This window comes from Vulpes vulpes, chromosome 8, assembly GCF_048418805.1.
Source record: "Vulpes vulpes isolate BD-2025 chromosome 8, VulVul3, whole genome shotgun sequence".
Lineage (NCBI taxonomy): Eukaryota > Metazoa > Chordata > Mammalia > Carnivora > Canidae > Vulpes > Vulpes vulpes.
The window spans coordinates 104,906,765-104,930,328 of NC_132787.1; the positions used below are offsets into that span (position 1 = coordinate 104,906,765).

General features: G+C 44.7%; 1 protein-coding gene across 2 annotated transcripts in view; it reads right to left on the bottom strand.

The window, feature by feature from the left end:
* Positions 1–9,091: 9,091 nt before the first annotated feature.
* The window catches only part of GRHL1 (grainyhead like transcription factor 1), a 52,363-nt gene continuing 37,890 nt past the window's right edge, over positions 9,092–23,564 (bottom strand). The window contains exons 10-16 of one of the 2 annotated variants that reach the window (XM_072767729.1): positions 20,290–20,377; positions 18,918–19,057; positions 17,438–17,475; positions 15,188–15,279; positions 14,781–14,866; positions 11,937–12,001; positions 9,092–10,769 (exon numbers count right to left, since the gene is read on the bottom strand). In XM_072767729.1, the coding sequence (XP_072623830.1) occupies positions 10,655–10,769; positions 11,937–12,001; positions 14,781–14,866; positions 15,188–15,279; positions 17,438–17,475; positions 18,918–19,057; positions 20,290–20,377 (624 nt within the window). In that variant the 3' untranslated portion in view covers positions 9,092–10,654. The remainder of the gene's footprint in view (positions 10,770–11,936; positions 12,002–14,780; positions 14,867–15,187; positions 15,280–17,437; positions 17,476–18,917; positions 19,058–20,289; positions 20,378–23,564) is intronic. The other variant, XM_072767730.1, reaches the window with a different exon arrangement.

Here is a 23,564-nt window from a genome sequence, read left to right on the forward strand (position 1 = left end):
ACCAGCGACATTCGGGGCTTGGACAAGTGCCTGATGATGGACAGGGCAGGCACCGTGCTGATCTGGAGCCGGTGCTGGGGGTCCTGGCGCACAGAGGGTGGCCTGTCATCCTGCCCCCGCCCGGGCCCCAGCCTCAAAGGCCTGCGATGGGCCTCCTCGGGGGCCAGAGTTCTCTCCCCTTCTTGCTCGTGATCCTCCGGCCCAAGCAAGTAGAGGGGAAGCAGGGAATGGCCTGGGAGGCCCTGTGCCAGCGACATGTGACTCCTGCAAACTTTAGGGGCCTGGAATCATCTGGAGGCCCTAGCTGGAAGTGGGGGAAAGGTCTCAGCGTCGCGCCAGGCGTGGGCTATGCGCCAGGGGCAGCAGGAGAAAGGCAGCCGCCGTCCAGCTGGGCCAGACGCCCACAGGCCAGCCCCTGGCTGCCAGCCACCTGGGAAGGCTGCACAAGCCTCACACAGGCCCGGCCAGCGTCTGGCCTCCCAGGCCGGCAGGCACAGTGTGAGAGACCGTGGAGGGAGGCCTCGCGGCAGCCGTGCATCCCCTCCTGCCTCCGACCCACACTTCTCCCCTGGCTTCCTAACAGGAGGGGTCGCTGGGGCACCTTTGCCCTCTGGAGCCACAGCCCTCCAGCCCGCATGGTCTGCAGGATGTTTGCTTATTCTTATCACCGCCAGCATGCAAACAGAGATGAAGTGCTCCGTGTTGGCACCTGGTAACTGGGCCATCGGTGTGGGCCGCCAGACTCACCACGGGCTCCCTCTGCAGCCAGGGGACAAGATGTCCACTCCCCGGTCTGGCCCAGCAGGACGTGGACATGGGAGCACCCAACTTGTTGGGAGTTGAGGAACTGTAGCCAGGAGAGCTGGCTGGCCTCAGGTCCCAGGAGGCCAAGGAGGGCTGTGACCATGTGCAACACCCTCCCTGCATGGCTGAGCCTCAGGTCTGATCACACGGGCCACCCACAGTGCCCACGTGGGGAACAGGGTCACCCCGAGACACCACCTAGGGATGGGGAGCTGGGAGGTGGCCTGCACGCCTCCCAAAGGGGTGCTCTTTAATTTTGCATTTGACCACAAGTCAGAAACAGAGGGCCGGCCGGGTCTTCAGGGGCCCTTGGCTTATTCCCGGGCACCTCAGGCCTGAAGGGGAGCAAGCCTGTGCATTTGTGTGGGAAAATGGTTTTATTAAGACTTTACTTTTTGACAGCAGTGTTAAGTTCATAGCAAGATTGGGAAAGCACAGAGATTTCCCATATACTTTTCCCCTACACACGCACGCCTCCCCATTATCACATCCCCACCAGAGGGTATATTTGCCCCAAGTGCTGAACCTACACGACACACCATCGTCACCCAAAGCCCACAGCTGACATTAGAGCTCATTCTCGGTGCTGCACCTTCTACGGGTTTGGACAGTCGGATGACGACGTGTGGACATGGATCCATCATTGTAACAGCCTAGAACACTCTCGGTGCTCTGAAAGTCTTGTGTTCACCTATTCATCGGTTCCCCATAAACCCTGGAAACTCTAATCTTTCTTACTGTGTACGTTGCTTCACTTTTTCAGAACGCCACGGAGTTGGGATCCCGCAGCATGCGGCCTTTGCAGGTCGGCTCCTTTCACCTAGAGATATGCATTGAAGGTTCCTCCGTGTCTTCTCCTGGCTTGGAGAAGTGCAATTCTTTGTAGCACTGAAAATATCCCATTGTCTGGATGGGCCATGGTTTATTTATCCACTTACCTACTAAAGGACACCTGGGTTGCTCCCAAGTTTTGGCAATTATGACTTAAAGCTATTATAAACATCTGCGTGCAGGGTTTTGCGTGGATATAGGTTTCCAGCTCCTTTGGGTAAATACCAAGGAGCGTGACTGCTGGATCCTATGGTGACAGAATGTTTAGTTTGGTAAGAAACCAGCCCGCGGTCACTTCCAAAGTGGTCCCACCGATCTGCATTCCCGCCAGGGGTGAGTGAGCGTCCCTGCGGCTCCCCCCGCCCTCGCCAGCAGGCGGCGGTGTCCGTGCTCTGGACTTGGGTCACCCTAGGAGGTGTGCAGGGGCATCTCTGTTGTTTCCGTTTGTGATTCACTAATGACGTATGACATGGAGCATCCTCCTAAATCCTTACTTGCCATCCGTGTATCTTCTTTGGTGGGGGCGTCTGTTACGGTCTTTGACCTATTTTTTAATAGGGTAGTTTGTTTTCTTATGGTTGAGTTTCAAGAGTTCTTTGTATATTTTGAGTGACAGTCCTTTATTTGATGTTTTTTTTGCAAATAGTTGCTCCCAGTCTGTGGCTTGTTTTCTCCGTTCCCTTGACATCATCTTTCACAGAGGAGATGTCTTAAATCTCAGTCAAGTCCAGCTTATCTGTGATTTCTCTCATGGATGTGCCTTTGGTGTCGAATCTAAAAAGTCCTTGGCACACCCAAGGGCATCTGGGTTTTCTCCTCTGTTAGCTTCTAGGAGTTTTATGGTTTTGCACTTTACATCTAGGCCTGTGATCCACTGTGCTGCTTTAAGGTCTGGGTCTAGAATCATTTGAGGGGAGAGCTCTGCCTCCATTCCAACAGGTACCACGGGAAGTGCACTCGGGCCCTCCCGGCAGAGCCGTGTGTGTGATAAACTCCCTGGTGAGTTTTAAAACCTGAGACCAGAAGGAAATCATGGCTCACTCCTGCAGATGGTTGTTTACAGGGAGAGGCCTCTCCCAGCCTAGAGAACAGGCCAGCTGGAGTTCTCAAAGCATTTTTGCATCCGATAACTTCCCTGGTCAGTGGTTTAGGTCCTGACATACTCTGAGACAGAAAGGGAGGGTGGGAGAAAAGAAAGAGAAAGAAGGAAGGGAGAGAGAGAGGGAAGAAGGAAATGGAAGCAGGAAAAGGGGGAGATCCTGGAAGGAGATAGGAAGTAAAAAGCAATTATCTTGCACTGTTTTACTTTTTATCACTTAAGATTTTCCTGAAAATTAAGCAGATTGTGTTTTTACCCCCCAGTAGAGCCAAGAAACCAGGTCATGCGAGAAATTGAGAGATAGCCACAACGTGACTCTGACCTGCCGTGTGACTTCGGGAGGACCCTGCACTCGGGCTGGCGTGCGCTCATGTGTGAGGCAGTTTCCCTGGGCTCTGGGCTTAATTTCCTATAATGAGTAACAGGAAAATCATGCGCTGAGAGGAGAGGTCAGAGGTCGCTCTGACCACTGAACTGACCCTCCTTCGAGGACGCATACAGCACTTAAGCCTGATTACAGGTGTGCACCTGCTGGGGCTGCTTCAGGGAAAGAAGTCACATCCTCCTTCCCAATCAGCAAAAGAAAACCCAACCACCAGATTCACTCCCCTTCCTCAGCATTCTAGAAGTTGGAAAAGAGAGCAGTAGAGCGTCTCTGTAGTAGCAACATACAAGAGAATGTTCAGGAAAGTGGGTGATCTTCCAGGGGTTGCCAACCATTCATTCATCTCACAAACACTGGACTGATTGGTTCCTTCAGACACTGAAAATTTATTATTTTTTACTTTAGAGAGAGAGAGAAAGAGAGAGCGAAAGGGTAGGGGGAGGGAGAGGGAGACAGAGAATCCTGAAATGGGCTCCATGCTCACGTGGGGCTCGACCCCAGAACCCTGAGACCATGACCAGGGGTGAAATGAAGAGTCAATGTTTAACCAATTGAAGCACCAAGGTGCCCCCCAGTTTTTTCTAAGTTTAAAAAAATTTTTTTATTCAAGTGGGGCTCAAACTCATGACCTGGAGATCAAGAGCCCCATGCTCCTCCGCCTGAGCCCACCTGGCACCCCAGTCCATGAACGTGTATTGATCATCCTATCAACCGGTGCCTCGGCAGGAATCAGATGACACGCTCAAGACATCGTAACTCAAGGAGGGACTATTTATAAAGGGACTATTTGCCAAGATGGAGGGAGGCCGACACCACGGATCCACACAAGTATCTACAAGGTGCCAGGCATTTCTGTAGGCATTTGGGACTCGTCAGTGAACAAGTCAGACTAAAGCCCTTGTTCTGCTAGAGGGAACATTCTAGCAAGGATGGTACATAGTAACCAATGAGTGTAATAATCAAGTATAATATATGGCAGGTTAGCAAGTGGCATGCTATGGAAAAAACAGAGTCTGGGGCGAGAGGGAGGTAGGGAGGGGTGGGAGGCTGGGGGTGGATCACCCGGCCCCTGTTTCTGTGGCTTTTCTCCCCTCTGCACACAGGTACTTCCTAAGTGTCTAGGGCAGTTGCTATTTCCTGCTCAGCTGATCACAGCCTCATCAAGGGTGGGCTGAGTCCACGTCCTGTGGATATAAGGGAAGCTCGTGACGTACAGGAGGCCCTACAGACGGGCCTGATCAGGGCTGGAAAGTCAGGACAGTCCCGAGGTCGCCAGGGAGTGTAACGTTGGCCCTGACAGCTGGAAGCAAACGGCCTCGCATGAACTTTCCACACAGGGATGTGGAGAAACGAACTCGCCCACAAGGGCAAGCCTCAGACTCAGCCTTTCACTCACCTTCTTAATGCCACTAACATCCCATCAGGCCCAGAAAACGTGAATCTTTCTCCTCAGTAACATGACCCAGATTGGGCAGATGTCTCAGTCGTGGTGGTTTTATTAGGCCGACACCTGCTGTCGACATCATGTAACCTCAGGAGATGAAGCCGCGACGAAGGGGGAAGTTCCAAACAGTGAGAAGGCTGGAATGGCTAAAGAAGAAGAGAGGGCGGAGGGTGGTCCGGGGTGACGTCAGAAGGGTGAGTGGCACAGAGCCTGCCTACGTTAGAAGGGCTTTGGCTTTTCCTCTGATGGAAACAGGGAGCCACTGTAGGGTTGTGAGCTGGAGTGGTTTAATCTGATTTACATTTCAGAAAGATCTTTGTGACTGCAAGATTGGGAATAAAATGAAGGGGCCCCTGGGTGGAAATACTGAGTCCGGCTGGGTGATTGCTCAAGTCCAGGCAAGAGATGGCGGTGAGCAATGGCTATGTTCTGGGTTATGTTTTCAAGACAGAAGCAGCAAGACTTTCTTACAGATTGGGGGCAGGATGTAGAGAAAGGGAGGTTGGTGATGGCTCCAGTTCCTGTTCTGGGCAACTGGAAGCACAGAATGACTATCGCCATCTGCTGGTGACCTTCTCTCTGCTGAGACCCTGCTGGGCACAGGCTCAGTCAGAAAGGCCCGGGCATGCGTTCCAGGCCCTTGCAGTCTGGGGCAGGGGTGGAGAGGAGTGTGGCCGGACAGCTCAGGAGGTAATTACCACATGACACTATGGAGGCGCCAAGGGGGATGTCGAGACTGTGCTCGTGGGTGCGGAAAGGAAAGTGCCCAGCAAAGCTCTCAAGCTGGTGATGGGTGAGCAGGGTCACAAAGGATGGAGATAGGAGCGCCTGGGTGGCTCAGTCTGTTGAGCGTCTTGACTCTTGACTTCCACTCAGGTCACGATTCTGCAGTTGTGGGATCAAGCCCCGTGTCAGGCTCCATGCTCAGTGTGAAGTCTGCTTTAGATTCTCTCTCAAATAAATAAAATCTTTACAAAAGAAAAAAAAGAATGGAGGTAAATTCTCCAGCCAAGACAGGGAGGAGACCCTGAGGAAGCAGAAAAGACATGGGCACCAGTCAAGAGGAATCGTGAACAAAGGGCAGGACTTCTAAGCTCGGGGACAGGCTCTCGGGCTGGGGGCTTGGCAGGCAGGATGAGCCATTTGTGGTTTATCCTGACAGCGTCTGACCCACAGCTGAGGGAGCCCGATAGCCCAGAGGGCCTGGAGGTGGGTGAGCTACCGGCTGCAACGGAAGCTATTGCAACATGGAGACGAAGACAATGAGAGGAACGGAGGAAGATACGCCAGCCCCAAAGGTCTGGCTGGAGGTGGGGGATGACAGAGAAGGCAGTCAGCAGGGACCACGGTTTCCAGCTTGGCGGTCATCACAGTGGGAACCCCGGGAGGAGGCACATGATCGAGAAGGACAAGGTTCCTGGAAGCTCAAGTGTCTAGCGGTGATTGTCCAGGAGGTGGTTAGATCCAGAGCTGAAGGGAGGGCTCTAGATTGGAGAAAGGAATCTGGGAGTTGTGGCTGTTCAAGTGCCCAAGATCAGAGGACAGAGGAGACCACAGACTAGCCCCTGGGGACAGGGACACTTCGGAGCAGGAGTGGGGTCAGCAAAGGGGTAGCCGGAAGTGGGAGAACCAGGGAGTGTGCTGCCAGGTAAACATTCTTCCCTTCCTTCTCTGCCTCACTCCCCCCGCTTTCAGTTTCCCCAAAGGCCTAATTTCTCTTTGTGAGGCTGTGTTTGAGAGAGGGCTCCCATCCCGAGGCCATAATGGTTCACCAATGGACATTAAGTGGGGATGATCCAATTGGAGAGAAACCCAGGATTTTTGCTGGGAATCCTGCATCTAGGATTTCTTCCACTTCTGGACTTGAAGCAGGAGACACGTAGTTTAAGGAATTGCTGGCAACCACCTGGAGACCATAGAGAGCCAAACTTAGGATGAGGACCCCAAAGGAGGAAAGAAATTAGGTTGCTGGTGACACCGAGCTCCAAGATCGAGCTTTGCCACTTTTTGTTGACTTCTGTGTTATGTAAGTAGTACTTCCCTCATTGTTTAACCGGCTTAGAGTATTTCCAACACCTGCAGCAACCCAAACCTTCCAGAGGACATGCCTGTCATGAAAGCCACAGTAATCGGAAAGGTTCTTCAATGGCCAGTGCCCCACAGAGATAAAACCAGCAATCAGGTACCCGGTAAGCAGGGAAAGAGATTCCAGGGAAACAGCACAGGACAGTGGAAAGAAATGGTTTGGAGTCAGATGGGCATGTCTGTCTCTTCCTAGTGGTGTCATCTCCTGAACCTGAGTGTCGTCTGCAGGGTAGGGCTATGTCCCCCTTTCATTAGATCCTGTGAGGATTAAAGGGTGTCATCAAGGAGCTGGTACAGAGATAAGTGGCAGGGCAATGTCGGGTTGCAGTGAACCGAAGTGCACAAGAAATGAGAATGGAGGGATCCCTGGGTGGCACAGCGGTTTGGCGCCTGCCTTTGGCCCAGGGAGCGATCCTGGAGACCCGGGATCGAATCCCACGTGGGGCTCCCGGTGCATGGAGCTTGCCTATGTCTCCGCCTCCCTCTCTCTCTCTCTCTCTCTCTCTGTGACTATCATAAATAAATAAAATAAAATAAAAAAAAAAGAAATGAGAACGGATTATCTCCTTCAAGGGCAGAGGTACACAGTTGGCAGAAAATGAAATTAGCAAAAAGCCCCTGAACGTGCAGTTAGGCTCAACTTCGCTCGCACAGAAAAGCACAAATCAAAGCAGGAAGATGTCGGGAATCAAACGCTCGTGCTCAGTGGGAAGGCGTGTAAATTGGTTTCGCTGAGGGCGACCTGGCAGTGTCTATAGAACGTTTACTGAACATATTCTGATTTGGCATTCTTCCGCCAAGAACTCATCCTATAGTTTCCCTTTACAAGTGTGTAAGGACAGACAGGTCAGCCCGTTTCCTGCAGCGATGCTTGTGATGGCAAAACCTGGCCCGGACATCCGTCAGTGGGCTCGGATTAGGGAAGAACACTGAGGTGAGTACAGTGCGGTCATTAAAAACATATCTGAAAGATAGTGGTGAATGGGAACCCTTGCAAAAAAAAAAAAAAAATAGTACACTATTTGTGAAACAGCATGAATAGCACATGAGTTTGCAGCAAGGACTCCTGCACGGCCATGGAGAAATTATTGCTGGTTATCTATGGGGAGTGGGATTAGGGAGGTAGGAAATTTCCCCGAGAAATCTTCCCATGGAGCTCAATATTCATTCTAATAGCTTGGTTTTTCTTCTTCCTTAGCATGTGTTAGTTACATTTATAATATGGCAATTAAGACAAAATTTGGCTACGAGAGTTGAAGAGAGTGATGGCTGAAGAAGTTGAAGGCCAAATGTGTGGGAGGCAGGAGAGACAAGAAGGGAGAGAAACCATCTGTGTGCCTTCTGTGCCCGGGGAGGCAGGAGGCGTGGGTCCAAGCTCTGACGATACCCCGCACTGACCAGGGGGCCTCCACCTGCTACATACTGGGGACCGAGATTTGCAGGGGAGATGCACATAGTGCTAACACTGGGTGACACTGCTGTACTGCTTCCTTACGAGCGGTGGGCTAGAAACCGTGCCCAGGAGTGCACTCTGCACTGTCCCACCAAGGCACAGTCCTGCGTCTGCCTTCTCCTGGGGTTCCTTCCCTACCCTGTCTTGTGGGCCTCAGGAAAGCACCTCTTCTTGAGCACACTCTCTTAGGGACTTCTGCTCTGTTGACTTGATGTAGGCAATGTCTACCCTGGGGCCTGCTGGTCCAGGTCGAGGCCAGACTGTTTCATGAGCTTCTGACTTGTAAACAGTCTCTCTGCTGTCAAGGGAGAAAGAAACACAGCTGAATACGGGAAGCTCAGGGGAGCAGAAGGGAACCCGTGGAGCTCCTTGGAGCTTCGGTGAACGTGGAGTCCAGCAAAGGCTCCGAGCTGGGCTCTGGCACCACCGAGTGACGAGGAGTGGAATCTGCCCCGAGATTCTTGACCTGTGGCCCGAGGATTAGAGTGGAAAATGAAGAGATGTCACAGGAAATCTATCAGGAGTTCACTTCATTAATTTGATCATGTATTCATTAGAAGTTTCTATTAGCGTTTGTCATATTTAGGCCTTGGGTTACCTCAATAAGCTCACAACTGCTGTTTGATTTAGAAAGTCTGGTGAACTGAAACATTATTGGTCGATTTTAAATCAAACATTTTCTGTAAAGCTTTTAAAAACTAAGAACACTGAGGATCTTAGGTCTGAAAGCGTATACCTTTAGCTTTAGTGGTTAAATTTTCATTACAAGCTGAAAAATTATTCAGGGCTCCCTTATTTAAGAGCTTGGGTCATTTCAGACATCCATAAGGAAAATTCAAGATGAAGGAAAACACAGCAGTATCCATTTGAAAAATGAGAAGAAAATGCTATGGAGGTTCCTTTCAGCTCTATTAGTTTAAGATCTCACATTCTGTATTACTGACTAATGAAAGGATAACATCAAACGGAGCAAGAAGAAATGACATGTTATGAAATAGACATATAAAATTTAATCCCTTTGGTTTAAAATACATCTTCAATGATACAATTAAAAACAATAAAGACAAAAGCTTATTTCATAAACAAAATATAAAATAGTTATGACCCGTGTCCCATATCTTATCTTAGAAAACCAGCAATTTAGTTCACATACTTCATTAGAATATTTTAATGTAAAAATGTCACCATCAATCCTACTTATACAAATGACCTATTCTAGCTCCCTGAACCTAGATACCCGTGATTTTATTTGTTATAAAATTACACTTTAGTACTTTCATATATTTAAAAATGTGTACAAAACGTTCCCCTGCCATAGTAATACAGTATCATAAACTCACGAATGCTTTCTAGAATTGTTAGCATACAAGTCAATCAAAGCATGAAGGCTCTGAAACATGATAAAATAGAAATCATTTCCTAGAAGAGGAAGATGAGAAAGGACTCCACTTTGGGTCGTATCACCTAGTACACAACAATCGCGTGTGTGTTGTCATGACTGTGTGTTCACTCTCTTAGGTACGTAGGATTGACATTAGCCTACATAACAGCTAGTAGTCGCAGTAGTGTTTTTTCCTATACTTCATTTGTTAAACAGTGCAGAAATCCGAGTAACACTCTCAAGAGCAAACAATCTATGCCATTTGAGAAGGTTTTGCTATGCTCTGGGATGACTGCTGTTTAGGAAAACACATCTTAGTGAGTTCCACTAGGCACAGTACTCAATCTGCTTGGTATACATTATCAAAAATAACTTAACCTTTCATTTAGGGGAAGTCTTCAAGGTAGACCTTATTGCATCTCTTCACTATATGTACAGACACCACCTTTATATATTATCTATTTGTATTAGACATGTATATACACATTTACAGACACAGGCCTTCAAAAATGTATTGCACTTATATACAATGCAGCGTTAGCTTAACTGATTCATACTGTAACCCATTTTTCAGTTCTTCATAAGAAAGGCGGTTGATATGTTCAAGAAAGTTGCAAAGAAAGATTCAGTAACATGCCCTATTTGAGTAAACATTTTCTGGAGGATGAGAGGCTGAGGGAGAAAGGGCGCATCCTCTCCTCTTTGGACGTTACTCCCGCTAACCTGAGGCAGGCAGAGTTACACTGAGTTCAGGCAAGGGCACGAAATCCTTAAACCCAAGCCCACTGCCTTTTCTGACTTGCGCTAGTGAGCAGGCCCACCGACACTGAAGAGGCAAGGTACATATCCCAATATTTTTATAAATGATGTAGCAGATCTTCCAAAGGTTCCCAGAGAGTCTATTAAATCTTAGAACAAAGTTTTCACTTTTAATCTTAAGTATTTATATCAGAAAATTCAAACATAATGGTGTATGGATTTCTGTCATCTGAAAACGCCAATGTAGTATGTGGAATGCTATCTATAAGCCACATGCAGCACCGTCTCCAACTCGAGAGGAGTCCCTTCCGTTGACATCCACCCATACCTGCGATGTACCTGCAGCTTGCCGAACAGTAGGAGCTACGTCACATCTTCCCTAAGCTCGCTGGGAGTGGCAGGCCAGTGTGCCCTTAGATCTCGGTGAGAGTGAGTCTGTAAGACCCCCCCGCTTCTTCAATCTGCAGCTGGAAGGTGTCTTCATTGGAGTAATGCTTCACGATGTTGTCGTCCATGTTCACCAGAATACTGGAAGAGGAGAAACAAGACAGGTCTACTCACTCCTGCCAGCTTGGAAGTCAGGCAGACCCCAAGGCAGCGTTGCTGCTAACCAGCTGCAACATGAGAGGTGCCTTCTTCATACAGCTTCCTGTAGCCCCGATTCCCTCGTCTATGAAATAGAGGTAGTCTCAGGGCCTGTCCTGTGAGACTGTTTGAGGACTACGTGAGGGACTCAAGTAGAGTTCTTATAAGAGTGTCGGGCCAGCGATAAAACAAAGCACACTAGCTTATTTACTGTTATTACTGCAGCATGTAGGAATCACTCATAAACAGGAGCTATTACGATGCACAAAATAAGTCTACAGAAGCACTTCACTGATCCAGCTTTAGAAAGTATATCAGTAAAATTAACCAATGGGATCTGAAGCCACAGCTCCCTGACCAATGATCTTCCCTGGTAAGTTATCCTCAAAGTTTAACTGAACTACTAGTAAGTCCAACCCTTCCCATTGGGTTCACCTAGAAAATTCCGATTAGGATTTGCTTTAGAATGAAGTCAAACGATTCTTAAGCCAAACTCTGCTTATCCATATCAAACAGCATAGTCACTTAAATGAAACAGAACTAAAATATTAATTTCTGGACAAAGAAGCAATATTCTACGATTGAAAATGTGAACAAGGGCAGGAGAATACAGTAGAAGGAGCATAAGTTGAACCTGAACTATGGCCTTGGCACTAACCTGCTACTTGATCCGGGACATACCTCAGACATTCCTCAGCTGCCTTGTCTATAAACTAATGAATATCACACCCAGCTCAGAGGATAATGTGAAAATTAAATAATATGTGAAGTATCTGATCCAGTGCCTGACTCATGACAGGGGCTCAACAAATGGGGTAGTGCTTGTTGTTATCCTTACTAAATTTCATAATGTGCTCTGGAATTTGGAGCCACTTCGCTGCTGCTACGCATAAGAAGAGCAAATAAAAATTGCATTTGAAAAACGAAGTCCACAAAGAGGTCTTAGAAAGGTAGATCAATGTTGTGTGGATAATTTACGAAAAAAATACATCCTTGCATTCATGTTTCTATAACTTTTTCTAGACTGAGCACAAATGCATGTGAATCGCATTAATGTCACATAATATTAACATTATTCAGAGGTTACTAGGAATGCCAATTAACACTTACCCTTTTTTACATTTCTTGAATATTTTCCCAATCTTATCATGGGGCACATCATATTTGTCTGAGATCTAAAAGAACAAAGAAAAATAATTACAAAACGCTGATCTCAAGGCTTTAAAACACAAACTGTAACTATAAATACTGTGGTACAATCACTTAGATTTCTTTCAAGAATGCATGTGCAAAAACATGCATATCCCAGGGAGGGAGTGTGACCTCCCTCTGGAGGGAGCTGCGGTCAGGTGCTTGACATCTTTCCCTAGCTTACTGATGTCTCTCAGTGTATTGTATGGTCATCTTTTTAAAAAATGACTACTTTATAAGCAGTTTTAGGCTTGCAGGAAGATTGTGTAGAAGGTACACAGCTACTCACTGCCCCACAGCCCCCCCAGTACTAACATCTCGTATCAGGGTAGTGCTTTTGTGATCATGACAAGCCCACATCGCTACAATATTATGAACTAACACCCATAGTTTACAGTCAGGCTCATACCTTACGGGCTGTGAGAAATGAATAATGACATGTACCCACAACCATCACAAGTACTTTGATTAAGTGCATAAAGACCCTGCTTTAGGGTCAGACACATCTAGTTTGAATCAGCTCTGATTCACTTTCAACACGAATAACTGTTGGGACCCTCAGCCTCCCATCATCAGGAAAGTGAGACTCTCTGTGTGCCACAGGACTGCTGCAAGGATTAATGCGTGTTCAGCACAAGGCAGGAGTTAACTTCAGATAGAGAATTACGAGAAGGAAAACATTTTAATGTCCCACAGCCCAGAAGAAACATCAAAGTCCCTGATCACAAACCAAGACCTGTGCTACTGTCAGTTCTAACTAGAGCTTCTCTGAGAGCAATGAAGACTTCGCAAAAACCCCAAAGGCCTGGCTGACGTTGCTGCGGCTGCTGGGGTATGGCCCTCAGGCCCTCCTGAGCCTCAACTCTCCCACCCTCCCTTTTATGATCTGTGAGGATCCACACAGCAGTGAAATTAGTGCGGTATCAAGTGTTTAGGTTTCCTTTTAGAAGACAGAGGCTATCTTTAAGGAGACAGAATGAATTAATCCAAGAATAAGCTAATTCAGTCTACATCAAATGCTTTATCTGGAGTTGTGCAAACTACCCCCAAACGGGGGTTACTGCCAAGCCTCCATCTTACAAGACCAAAATCAGAATAGCACTGAGAAAGGGGTCTTCGGAAGCCCAGCCTGCAGACTGCCTTCCAGCTAACAAAAACACCCATTTCAAACCAAATCTAAGCTCCCAATATCCAAACAAATCCATTTCTTTTCTATCACTGAAAATAATTCCTTGTGGATCTGTGAAGCGCTGATTAGGAAACCCCAGTCCTGAGAGACACATGACACTGACAAATTTTTTATGGGTTGTGAGCACATTTTATTTGCACAGTAAGTCTCAATGTTTTTCATTTCTTTTCTCTCCATAATTAAGAATTTGCACACTTCTGAAAACATGAGGCAAGGTTATCAGAAGACAGGGTAGACAGAGTAATCTAGGAGAAACTGCACAATGCTGAGAAACAACAGAAAAGCAGAGGCTAATAGTGGTGTTGGCTTTGGCGGGGAAGGGAATGTGTTCAGAGATGCCTGGGAGCTCAGGGACCCCGAGAGACCATGGCTCCCCCAGTCTACTGTCCCCTCACCCTGCTTTTTCTTCATTGCATTTATCAGTGCCTGGAAAATTACTTCCTAGTTTCTTTGCCTATTTTATTGTCCCTATGTTTCCAACTGGACCCTAAACTCTATTAAGCAGCGTGTCACTTACTCCTGTAACTCTAGTAGCTAGAACAAAACCTGATACAAAGCAGGTGCTTAACAAACATTTGCTAACTGAGTTCAGCACGCTACAGTTGTCCAGGAAACCAAGGGAAACACATTTCTAGCCCAGCGATGCACATGCTTTGAGCTCAAAGATGCCTATGATTTAGGGGGTTATTCCTAGGATACAGTGCTGATTCCTTGCCCTGTATCCCAGAGCAAAGCCAAAATGGCCTTCTTCTCATGATATCTCTTGCTGAAATTCCAGAAGGGCAGGCTGGGGTCAGCTCAATGCTGAGGTCTTAGTGGGAAGGATTATGGTTATCACTGGCTATACGTCTACACTTTCTCAAATAGGCTTTGGGTAAGGACTGGTCATTCCCCAGGATCAGGAGTTTCAAAAGCAGACCAAGGAACCACTGTTTTTATGCAGGAAATTTTTAAAGATTTCTATTTGATTAATAATAAGTTTTGTTAGCTTCTAATGATTTGTTAAAGTGCAATTTCCCTTTAACCAAGTATATTAAGGCTATTTCAAGGGTGCCTGGGTGGCACAGTCGGTTAAGCATCTGACTCTTGATTTTGGCTCAGGTCATGATCTCAGAGTCCTGGAATCAAGCCCTGAGTCACACCCTTTGCTCAGCAGGGAGTCTGCCTGAGATTCTCTCTCTCCCCCTCCCTCTGTCCCTCCTGCTTGTGCTGCCTCTCTCTAAAATAAATAAAATCTTAAAAACAAAAAACAAAAAACCCCGAGAACCAAATTAACAAAAAACCTTACTTCAAAGATCATCACAAAAGCACTCGATTCAGTTGATAAGACATTACTCAGAAGTCACTATATGCCAGCTAGCGTGCTGGGTGCGGTGGTGTGAGGCCCTGCGGTGATGGCCTTGCAGATGACTGAGGTCTACACAAGACTGGATGAAACATGGGCTGTATCACACGCACAGGCCTCAGAGATTTCAGTATAATTAGGAATCTGGGTCTTCTGATAAAATTTGTTTCAATGGAATTCTACTTAAGTTTAACTTTCTAAAAAGGGTTTCCAAGTTTATACTACTTACAGCCTCCATCAAGCCTTTCAAAGATGGAGTCTTGAGCATCAGGGCATCAAAGACTTCCTCTGACTCCTTTCGCACGTAGAGTAGCACTAATTCCCAGCCAGGAGTAAGGAGGGGGGAAGAAAAAGGACAGAGTTATTCATATAAGCAAAATGAGAGAAAAATCTGGATACTGGTTAAAATAAAGAGAGACATCTGCATCAAGAACAGTAAACAGGAACCAGTTTCAGATGCAGCTTGAAGAATACAGCTTCTTTTAAGTCTGCTGTAAGTCCAAGCTTCAAGCCAAGAACTGGTCTAATGGAAGAATATCCAAGCTAGACAAGATTTGTTTGAGCGATTCAGGCCTTTGATAGATTCAGAATTCACCTCTATTTGACAACTCCCACAAGAAATGTAAACCAACGCACCTCTCTTTGGTTCTTCTATCCGAGTCAGCTTAGCAGGAGGTGGAATTGCAAAATCTTCCTCCGATCCATATGGACCCCTTTTTAAGTTAGATCTGCAGGCAATCCAAATGATGTGATTAGTGACTTCAACTTAAATCACTTGCAGAAACAAAAAAGAACTTTACTGTCTATCACTCAAGTTTAGATTTAAAATGACCGTTCTTTTATCTGGTCCAGCTTCCTTAGTTGTGGATGAAAATCTGAGGCCAAAGGAAAGACACGGACTAACCAGCTCATACTATTTAATGGCAGAGCTTGGACTATACTCAGGTCATCTGCCAGATGCCCTGCCCCAACTGCTCTTACACTAGATCAAACTGGATTCTTAGGAACGGAGGGCTTCTTTTCAGGAAGCATTTTATGGAGGTAGGATTTGAGAGAGAGATATGCAAACAAAGGTGGTAACAAAGGAGAGAACATGTCAACAGCATGGGAAAGTGTGGCCAGCAGAGCTAGGCTAGATAAAACAGAATGCCCCATAGGAAGATAAATCCAGAAGGGCAGCCAGGACAGTAGAGTGAGTATCTTAATATCTTGATCATCTGGCTGTAAGGAATTTTAGACTTATGCTGCAGGCTTTAGGAAATTTTTCAAAGTTTTGTGAAATGGGAATACTGTAATCAAAGTGTGCGGTAAAGACTGGAGGAGACTCCAGGACCCACAAGCAGAAGAATCTCTGAGAGGACTCTGGGGACGATCACAGCATAAAACTCAAAAGGATCTGAACACGGCAGCGTCAGTACAAATAAAAAGAGGAAACAGACACCAGTGTGTCTGAAGAAAGAAGTTATGGGGCGCAAGCTCCATGTTGTGAAGGGGTTCAGTGTGGGTGAGCAAGAGACTAGTACAGTAACTGAAAATGAAGAAAGTGAGTGCTTGGTTGTGAGCAGAACAATCACTTCAAGAATACAGGCTGGGCCTTAAAATACTGTCTGTCTGAGTTTCCAGCACATACCAGGCCTCCCATAAAAGCACCTGCAGGCAATGTCTGAGCACACAGAGGAGCATGGCCTTCAGAGAAAAGGCTCCCTATGTAACACAGGTCTGAAAGGGGAGTCCCAAAGATGGGATCGGCCCCTCAACATGGTGGAGCACTGATAAGGGTGGCTGCCGGTGTGGGCAGTCAGGGCCCACATGGGCCGGGGAGAGGGGTACCCACATGTCAGGGGCAGCAGCACCTCCACAGCAAGGAGCACACCCAGGGCCGGGTTCCTATTCCAAAAGGAACCAGGATTTCTTGGAGAAGAAGCTGATCCTCAGGTTGGGGAAGGGAAAGTTCAAGGACTTCCAAGTCCCTGGAAGACACTGTGCCTGAATGCGATGGAGTGCTCAAGGGGGAGGGGAGCACCCCAAAGGGACTCAGGAGCAACTTGAAGGACTCCGCTGACCCTCGGGGACAATTTGAGCAAAGTAAATGATAGCAACATTTGCAAAGTAAATGATTTGCAACATGAGTAAAGCTGGACACTATGAGTCCATACGAATAATAAAGAAAAAAATGAGTAATTTGAAAGCCTGATGAAGAATGAGATTTTTACAAAGCTTACAAAGCACCTCCCCACAGACCACTTCTTACAAGAGGAGGACAAGTGCCCTCGCAGTGGAGAGGCCTGGGAGACACCACCTTGATCAAGTGATCAAAGTGAACAGCATTAGCAGGAGGTAAGTCAAAATTATGCCACCTGACAGGACACACTGAGAATGCAACATTATGTCCAAGACATTCCTGCTAAGATGCATAATTACCTGAATCTAATCACGAGAAAACAACAAATAGACCCAAACTGAAGGACATTCACAAAGCAAGTGACTTGTAATCTTCAAAAGTATTAGGTCAGGAAAATCAAGGAGACATTAAGATTGTTCCAGACTGAAGGAGATTAAAGAGACAACTATCTACACGGCGTGAGTCTGAACTGGATCCGTTTCTGCCATAAAGGACGTTATTGGAACAACTGTCAAAACTTGAATGGGATGTGAGGACTGACAGATACCAACATCTCGTTAATATCCTGGCTTTGTTATGTAGGAGACTGTCATCCTTTGTAGGAAATACACACTAAACTGTTTAGGAATGATGGTCACTGAGTCTGCAGCTTACTTTCAAATGGCTCGAAAAAAAGGAGTTCTTTGTATTGTACTTGGAATTTTTCTGTAAGTTTGAGACTGTTTAAAAGAATTTATTAAAATAAAATAAAACATAAACCTTACCCTTCACCCTCCAATTCTTCTGAGGCAATAGGAAGGACCTAAGACCAAAAAAAGAGAAAAAAAAACAAAGAACAGATTGCTTTTCTAGCATATGCTCAAAATATTTCAAACCATAAGTAACTTATTTCTAAAATGAAAACAATTTTAGGGATCCCTGGGTGGCTCAGCGGTTTAGCACCTGCCTTCAATTCAAGGTGTGATCCTGGAGTCCCAGGATCAAGTCCCACATCGGGCTCCCTGTATGGAGCCTGCTTCTCCCTCTGCCTGTGTCTCTGCCTGCCTCTCTGTCTCTCTCTCTCTCTCATGAATAAATAAAATAAAATCTTAAAAATTTTTTTTTTGAATTTGTCTAGTCTAGTACAAAATCCCTTAGTCTTGTTTTTCAGTAACCAGATTCTTATAGGTATCTTGAACTCTAAAGCAGGAGTTGGCAAACTAGGGCCCATGAGCCAAGTATGGCCCAATGCCTGTTTATATAAATATTTATTGGAACATAACCACACTCATCCACTGGCAGGTTGTTTATGGGTGTTTAGGCACTACAATGGCAGAGTGAAGAGTCACAACAGATACTATGTAACTCCAAAAGCCTGAAATATTTACTATCTGAGCCTTTACAGGAAAAGTTCACTGATCCCTGCATACCCCAAAGCTTCTCATTAGAAACTGGATACATGGTTGGGGTGCCTCAGTCAATTAAGTGTACGACTCCTGACTTCGGCTCAGACCATGATCTCAGGGTTGTGAGACAGAGCCCTATGTAGGGCTCTGGGTTCAGTGACGAGTCTGCTTGAGAGTCTCTCTCCCTCTGCCCTTCCCCTGACTCACATGTGTGCTGTCTCTCTCAAATAAATAAATAAATCTTAAAAAAAAAAAAAAAAGGAAAAGAAACTGGCATTGGCAATACCCTCCCAACCCCAAGAACTGTAAAAAAATCATTAACCCGTGTAAATCTGTGTATGGCAGACTATCTTCATATATTTTTGAGCTCTACATAGAAAGCTCTGCATAAATATGCTCCACTCTATCCAAGCTGCTATCTGTACTAAGCTTCTGCTCAAAGTAGGCATGGCTAGTTGTGAACTTTTACAGTAATTGCCAAGATAGGGCCATCTGTGCCAATTATGATTCAGTAACTGGAACCATGAAAAGAGCCTTCGGATGTTCTTTCTGATGTTCAGAACCTGTGAGGTAAATCCACAAGATCACAGATTCAGACTCTAAACTATATTACTATTCTAGCATTTTGAAAATGAACTAAGACATAAATACATACATACATAGTGAGGTTGAAAGGTTCGGTCCTTCATTTTCAGCAATAATGCTTATACCTAGTTTACTGCAAGGACAGCATGTCACCCCAACTGAGTATTCCAAAGTGACCCATAACACTGGTCAAACCTCACTAAATTTTGGTTTCTGTTTACCATGAATGTCAAAGACTTTCTCTTGCAGCCACCCTGGGATCCTGGTTACCTACGTGAGTACCCCGCTGAAGGTTGGCAAAGTGCACATCCGGAATGAAGAGGACAGGCTGAGTATCAAGATCAATAAAGGGCTTGAAAACCGTGATATCCATTCGTTTGTGAGATGGAAGCAGTGGCACTTTAACATCAGAAACTGAAAAAAAAAAAAAAAAAAAGACACCCTAGTCAACCACTTACATATACATAATGGATGCAGGCCATAGAGCATTCTCTTCAAATTTAAGAAACTTAAATTGTAGCACTATATAAGGTACAGGTCATGTTGCCTAAACCAAGAGGAACATCACAGTTCATGTGAAGAAATATGCTGCTTGTATTTATACTAAAATCAACCAAACATCTTAGCAAAATGAAAAAAGGCTATTTTTAAACATACACAGAAAATGTGGAACAGAGGCAAAGCATATTTCATTTTTGTCTGAAAGGCTAAGACTTATAACTGTATAAACATCATTCAGAACTAATTTCACCTTAGCTACCCCCTGATTAAATAATTCATATTCTAACAGCAATGTACTCTTCACCTTGAGAACATACACCTTTATACTTCCAACTTAACCTCACAACTTAACCTCAGAGAGGATCATAGTTAAGCGTGACTGTCTAGGCTTTTTATTAAATTATAGACTCCTCTTTCTCCTGTCATTTGCCCTGAAGTCCTCAGTGATGAACTCTCCTGGCTAGCTCTCTCTGAAGTGATATTGGGAGTCTGTACTTTGATGCTAGTTGGAGAACCTAACGTGCTGTGCTGCAGAGCAAATGTCTGCTGAGCCAGATACTAGCAGCCCACACACCACAGATGAAATACGACTGCCAGACTGAACAGTGTGGCATTCTTCCCCCTTAAAGCTGGGAGATACAGGATTTTGTGAATATGAGTACTGGTCACATAAAAAAATAAAAAATAAAGAAACAAAGCTTTCCTGATGAAATGTCCAAACAGGAGCCCTACAGATTCTGAAACATTAGAATACTATACATAAGAAAACTGCACTCATTTAGAAGTAAGATACCCTGAAGTCTCAAAAGCATTATTATTATTCTTAAAAATCTAGACAAGTCCCAATTTTATCATCAGTTATTCAGACTAGAGGATATGTTATTTTTCAGGACTGGAATCAGTATCCCAAACTAAAGCTAAGAGCCAAAATAGTCTGAACTCTGGAAAAACTCAAGAATCCTTTTCTGTAGTTCCCCAAGAAAATTTCTTAGATCGGCCATTCATCTGATTTTGCCACTGGTAAAGGAAGGAATGCTAGCACCTCACAGCATTAAGTATCTACTACTGTATCTTTTACGTGAAAACTCTAGTCACCATTCTGAATGGAAAGGTCTGAAACACTTGGTGGAAACATTTCTACTTACAGGCATTCAACTGGGAGCTGGGGTCAGTACACTTGCCTTTTCTTTTGCTTTGTTTTCGTTCTTCATCCCTGATTTTCCTTTCAGCTCCCTATATGTCAAGAGAAGACAAGGCACAACTCTGTTTAACTAATTCTCTTTAAAATAGTTCATTCTTATCTAATGGGGGACAAAAGATCTCCCCTTTGGAGATGAATTCCCTTAATTATGATATTTATGGAACTTATCATAGTAGTTGCCTCTAAAAGTCCATGTGTTTTTTTTCCATTCCCCTCCCCCCTTTTTTTTAAAGAGCGGAAGGGGAAAGGGGCAAACGGAGGAAGAGAGACAGATTCTTAAGCAGGCTCTATGCCGAGAGCAGAGCTGTACTTGGGGATCAGTCTCACAACCCTGAGGATCATGACCTGAGCCAAATTCAAGAGTCAGATGCTTAACCAACTGAGCCACCCAGGTGCCCCTAAAAAGCCCGTTCTTAAAACTACACTTAACTATGTGAAATCATAGGGAAATAACATTTACTTAAAAAACGAAAGCAAAACTCCCCTCAACAATGGATATGATCAGGTTAAATGAAAAGCTGAGAAAATCTGCTAATGTACTACACTGCCTTCAAAAACATGAGTGGCTGTTCCCTTTGTCTAGTAGAGAAGTTGAACCTGCTTTGAGTGTACTTTCCTATATGGGCAATGTTATCACTGAAAACTATGATTCTGTCCAAGGACTTGGCATCAATCAACTGACAAAAATGACCAATTATAACTCCCAAAAGCTAATATTTAAGTAGAAATCTGAATAACCATTTAAAAGAGAAAAAAGTATACTCCCAACCCTATTAAGAGAACATATATACACAATATATATCAACTATACAAAGAATGGCAGTGCCTTGCAATTGAACCCACAAAAATAAAAAACCATTACTATATGACCTATAATTAAGTATAATAAAAATATAACTATTAATCATTTTGTTTCACCTGTTGGCATTTTTTTTCTGGGTAGTACAGGTTTCTTCACAAAGTTACCCAGTTAAGTATGAACAAGTAACTTGTTTTTCTGCAAATAAACTCCCTGATATCAAAGTGAAGCAATAAAAATCATCCCACATATCTTGGCACTATTATATAATAAATATAATAAAACCACATTTTGAAAAACAGAATACAAACCACCTTCTGCCTCTTCTAGAAGGTGTAAATATACTAACATATTGGTAAACATACAACCTTTTTTTTTTTTTTAAAGATGTTTTAATTTTATTTTATTCATGATAGAGAGAGAGAGAGGCAGAGACACAGGCAGAGGGAGAAGCAGGCTCCATGCTGGGAACCCGATGCGAGACTCGATCCTGGGACTCCTGGATCATGCCCTGGGCCAAAGGCAGGCACCAAACCACTGAGCCACCCAGGGATCCCCTACAACCTGCTTTTATACAGATTGCTCTGTTATGCTGATGCAAACATCATATTCTTGACACAGAAAAACAGGTTGATATCCCCAATCTCCCACCAATTACCATATAGTTGGTCTGTATCTCTCTCAATTCTTTCCAACAGTCTAACAATAACTTCATTTGGAAGGTAGTTTTAAAAATTAAGACATTCCCCTCCATATTTATCAGCTACATCCATAAAGAATAAAGAACTTGTGCTTCTGTAAAGATGGGACTGGACTGTCAAGGACCAGACTCAGCCTCCACCCTGAAACAACTTCAATATAAAACAGACAGATGCATGAGGATTTTTAAGGTCAAGGCCACCAGGCAACAAAGAACAGAGATCCCTGAGAGAGAGGGAAAAAGCAAGATGAGCTCTTCTGGGGCTGACTGCCTTCACAATTCCCAGGCTGTAGCACAGGGAGGGACGTCCAGAGGTCTGCTCCATCCAGGTTCCCTGGATAGAGAAACGAGTTGAAAATCCAGACAGATCATGGAAGCAGGACGAAGTAGCAATGTGGAAAGAGTTACATGAGAAACAACCCCAGAGATCTTTGGATGGTCCCCTTGAGTAGTCAGTATAGTACTGAGAAAGAAACAGGTATAAGGTTGGTCCCCCTGAGGTTGAGGGAAAGCCCTCAGAAAAGACTAGAGGATAGTGACTGAAACTCACACAGGGAAAATAGTGCCTCTTCCACTGGAAAAACTTCAAATCCCCAGGGTAATTGGTAGAACAGTCAGGAAAACCTCAACTCAGTAGTGGAGAATAATAAGCTGATACTGAGCACTATACCAGACTCACCTATCAGACTGTAGACGTAAGACTTGAAAGGATCAAAATGTTTCCAAATAACTTCACAACTTCACTAGCTCTCTCAGGACAAAGCTCAAGAAGATTCATAAGATTATAAAACCACCTAGAACTAGACAACATAAAACTCACAATGTCTATCTCATTAGGTTACTGGGCAAGTAAAGAAAGAAGCAGGAAAACATGAATGTATGAGGATACCAAACCACTGAAACCAACCCAGAAATGACACAGAATTCAGGCAAAGACATTAACATGGTTATTATAACTGTATTCCATATGTTCAAAAAGTTAGTGGAAAAAAACACATATTAAGACACAAAAGATGTAAAACAGACCCAAACTGATCTTCCAGAGACAAAAATTACAATGTCTGAGATGAAAAATACACTGGATGGGATTAACGGCAGTTTAGACAGGGTGAACAGAAACACTGATGAACTTTAGGACATTACAACAGGAACTATCCAAAATGAAACACACAGAGAAAAAAGTAATCCTAGAAAGTGACGAGCAAAAAAAAAAAAAAAAAAAAAAAAAAAGAAAAGAAAAAAGAAAAAAGAAAAAAGAAAAGAAAAGAAAAGAAAAGAAAGTAAAGAGCATCAGTGAGCTTGTGGGGACTTTAAGCAGCCATAGAAGAACATGTATAACTGGCATTCCCAAAAGAGAATGAAAGAACAGCCATGTTTCAGGAAACAATGCCTGAAAAATGTTCAAATAGGATGAATACTAAACTCAGAACATGCAGCTCAATAAACTCTAAGTACAAGACACTTTTTTTTTTTTTTTTAGTACAAGACACTTAAAGAGACACATCAAATTGTTGAAAACCAGCAAAAAGAGAAAATCTAAAAAGAGTCATAGAAAAATAGACACATGAGATACAGAAGAACAAAGATGATGATAGCAGATATATCACTAGAAATGGAAGCTTGGGGCGCCTGCATGGCTCCGTCAGTTAAGCATCTGAGTCTCAATTTTGGCTCAGGTCATGGTCTCAGGGTCGTGAGATCAAGCCCCACATCAGGCTTT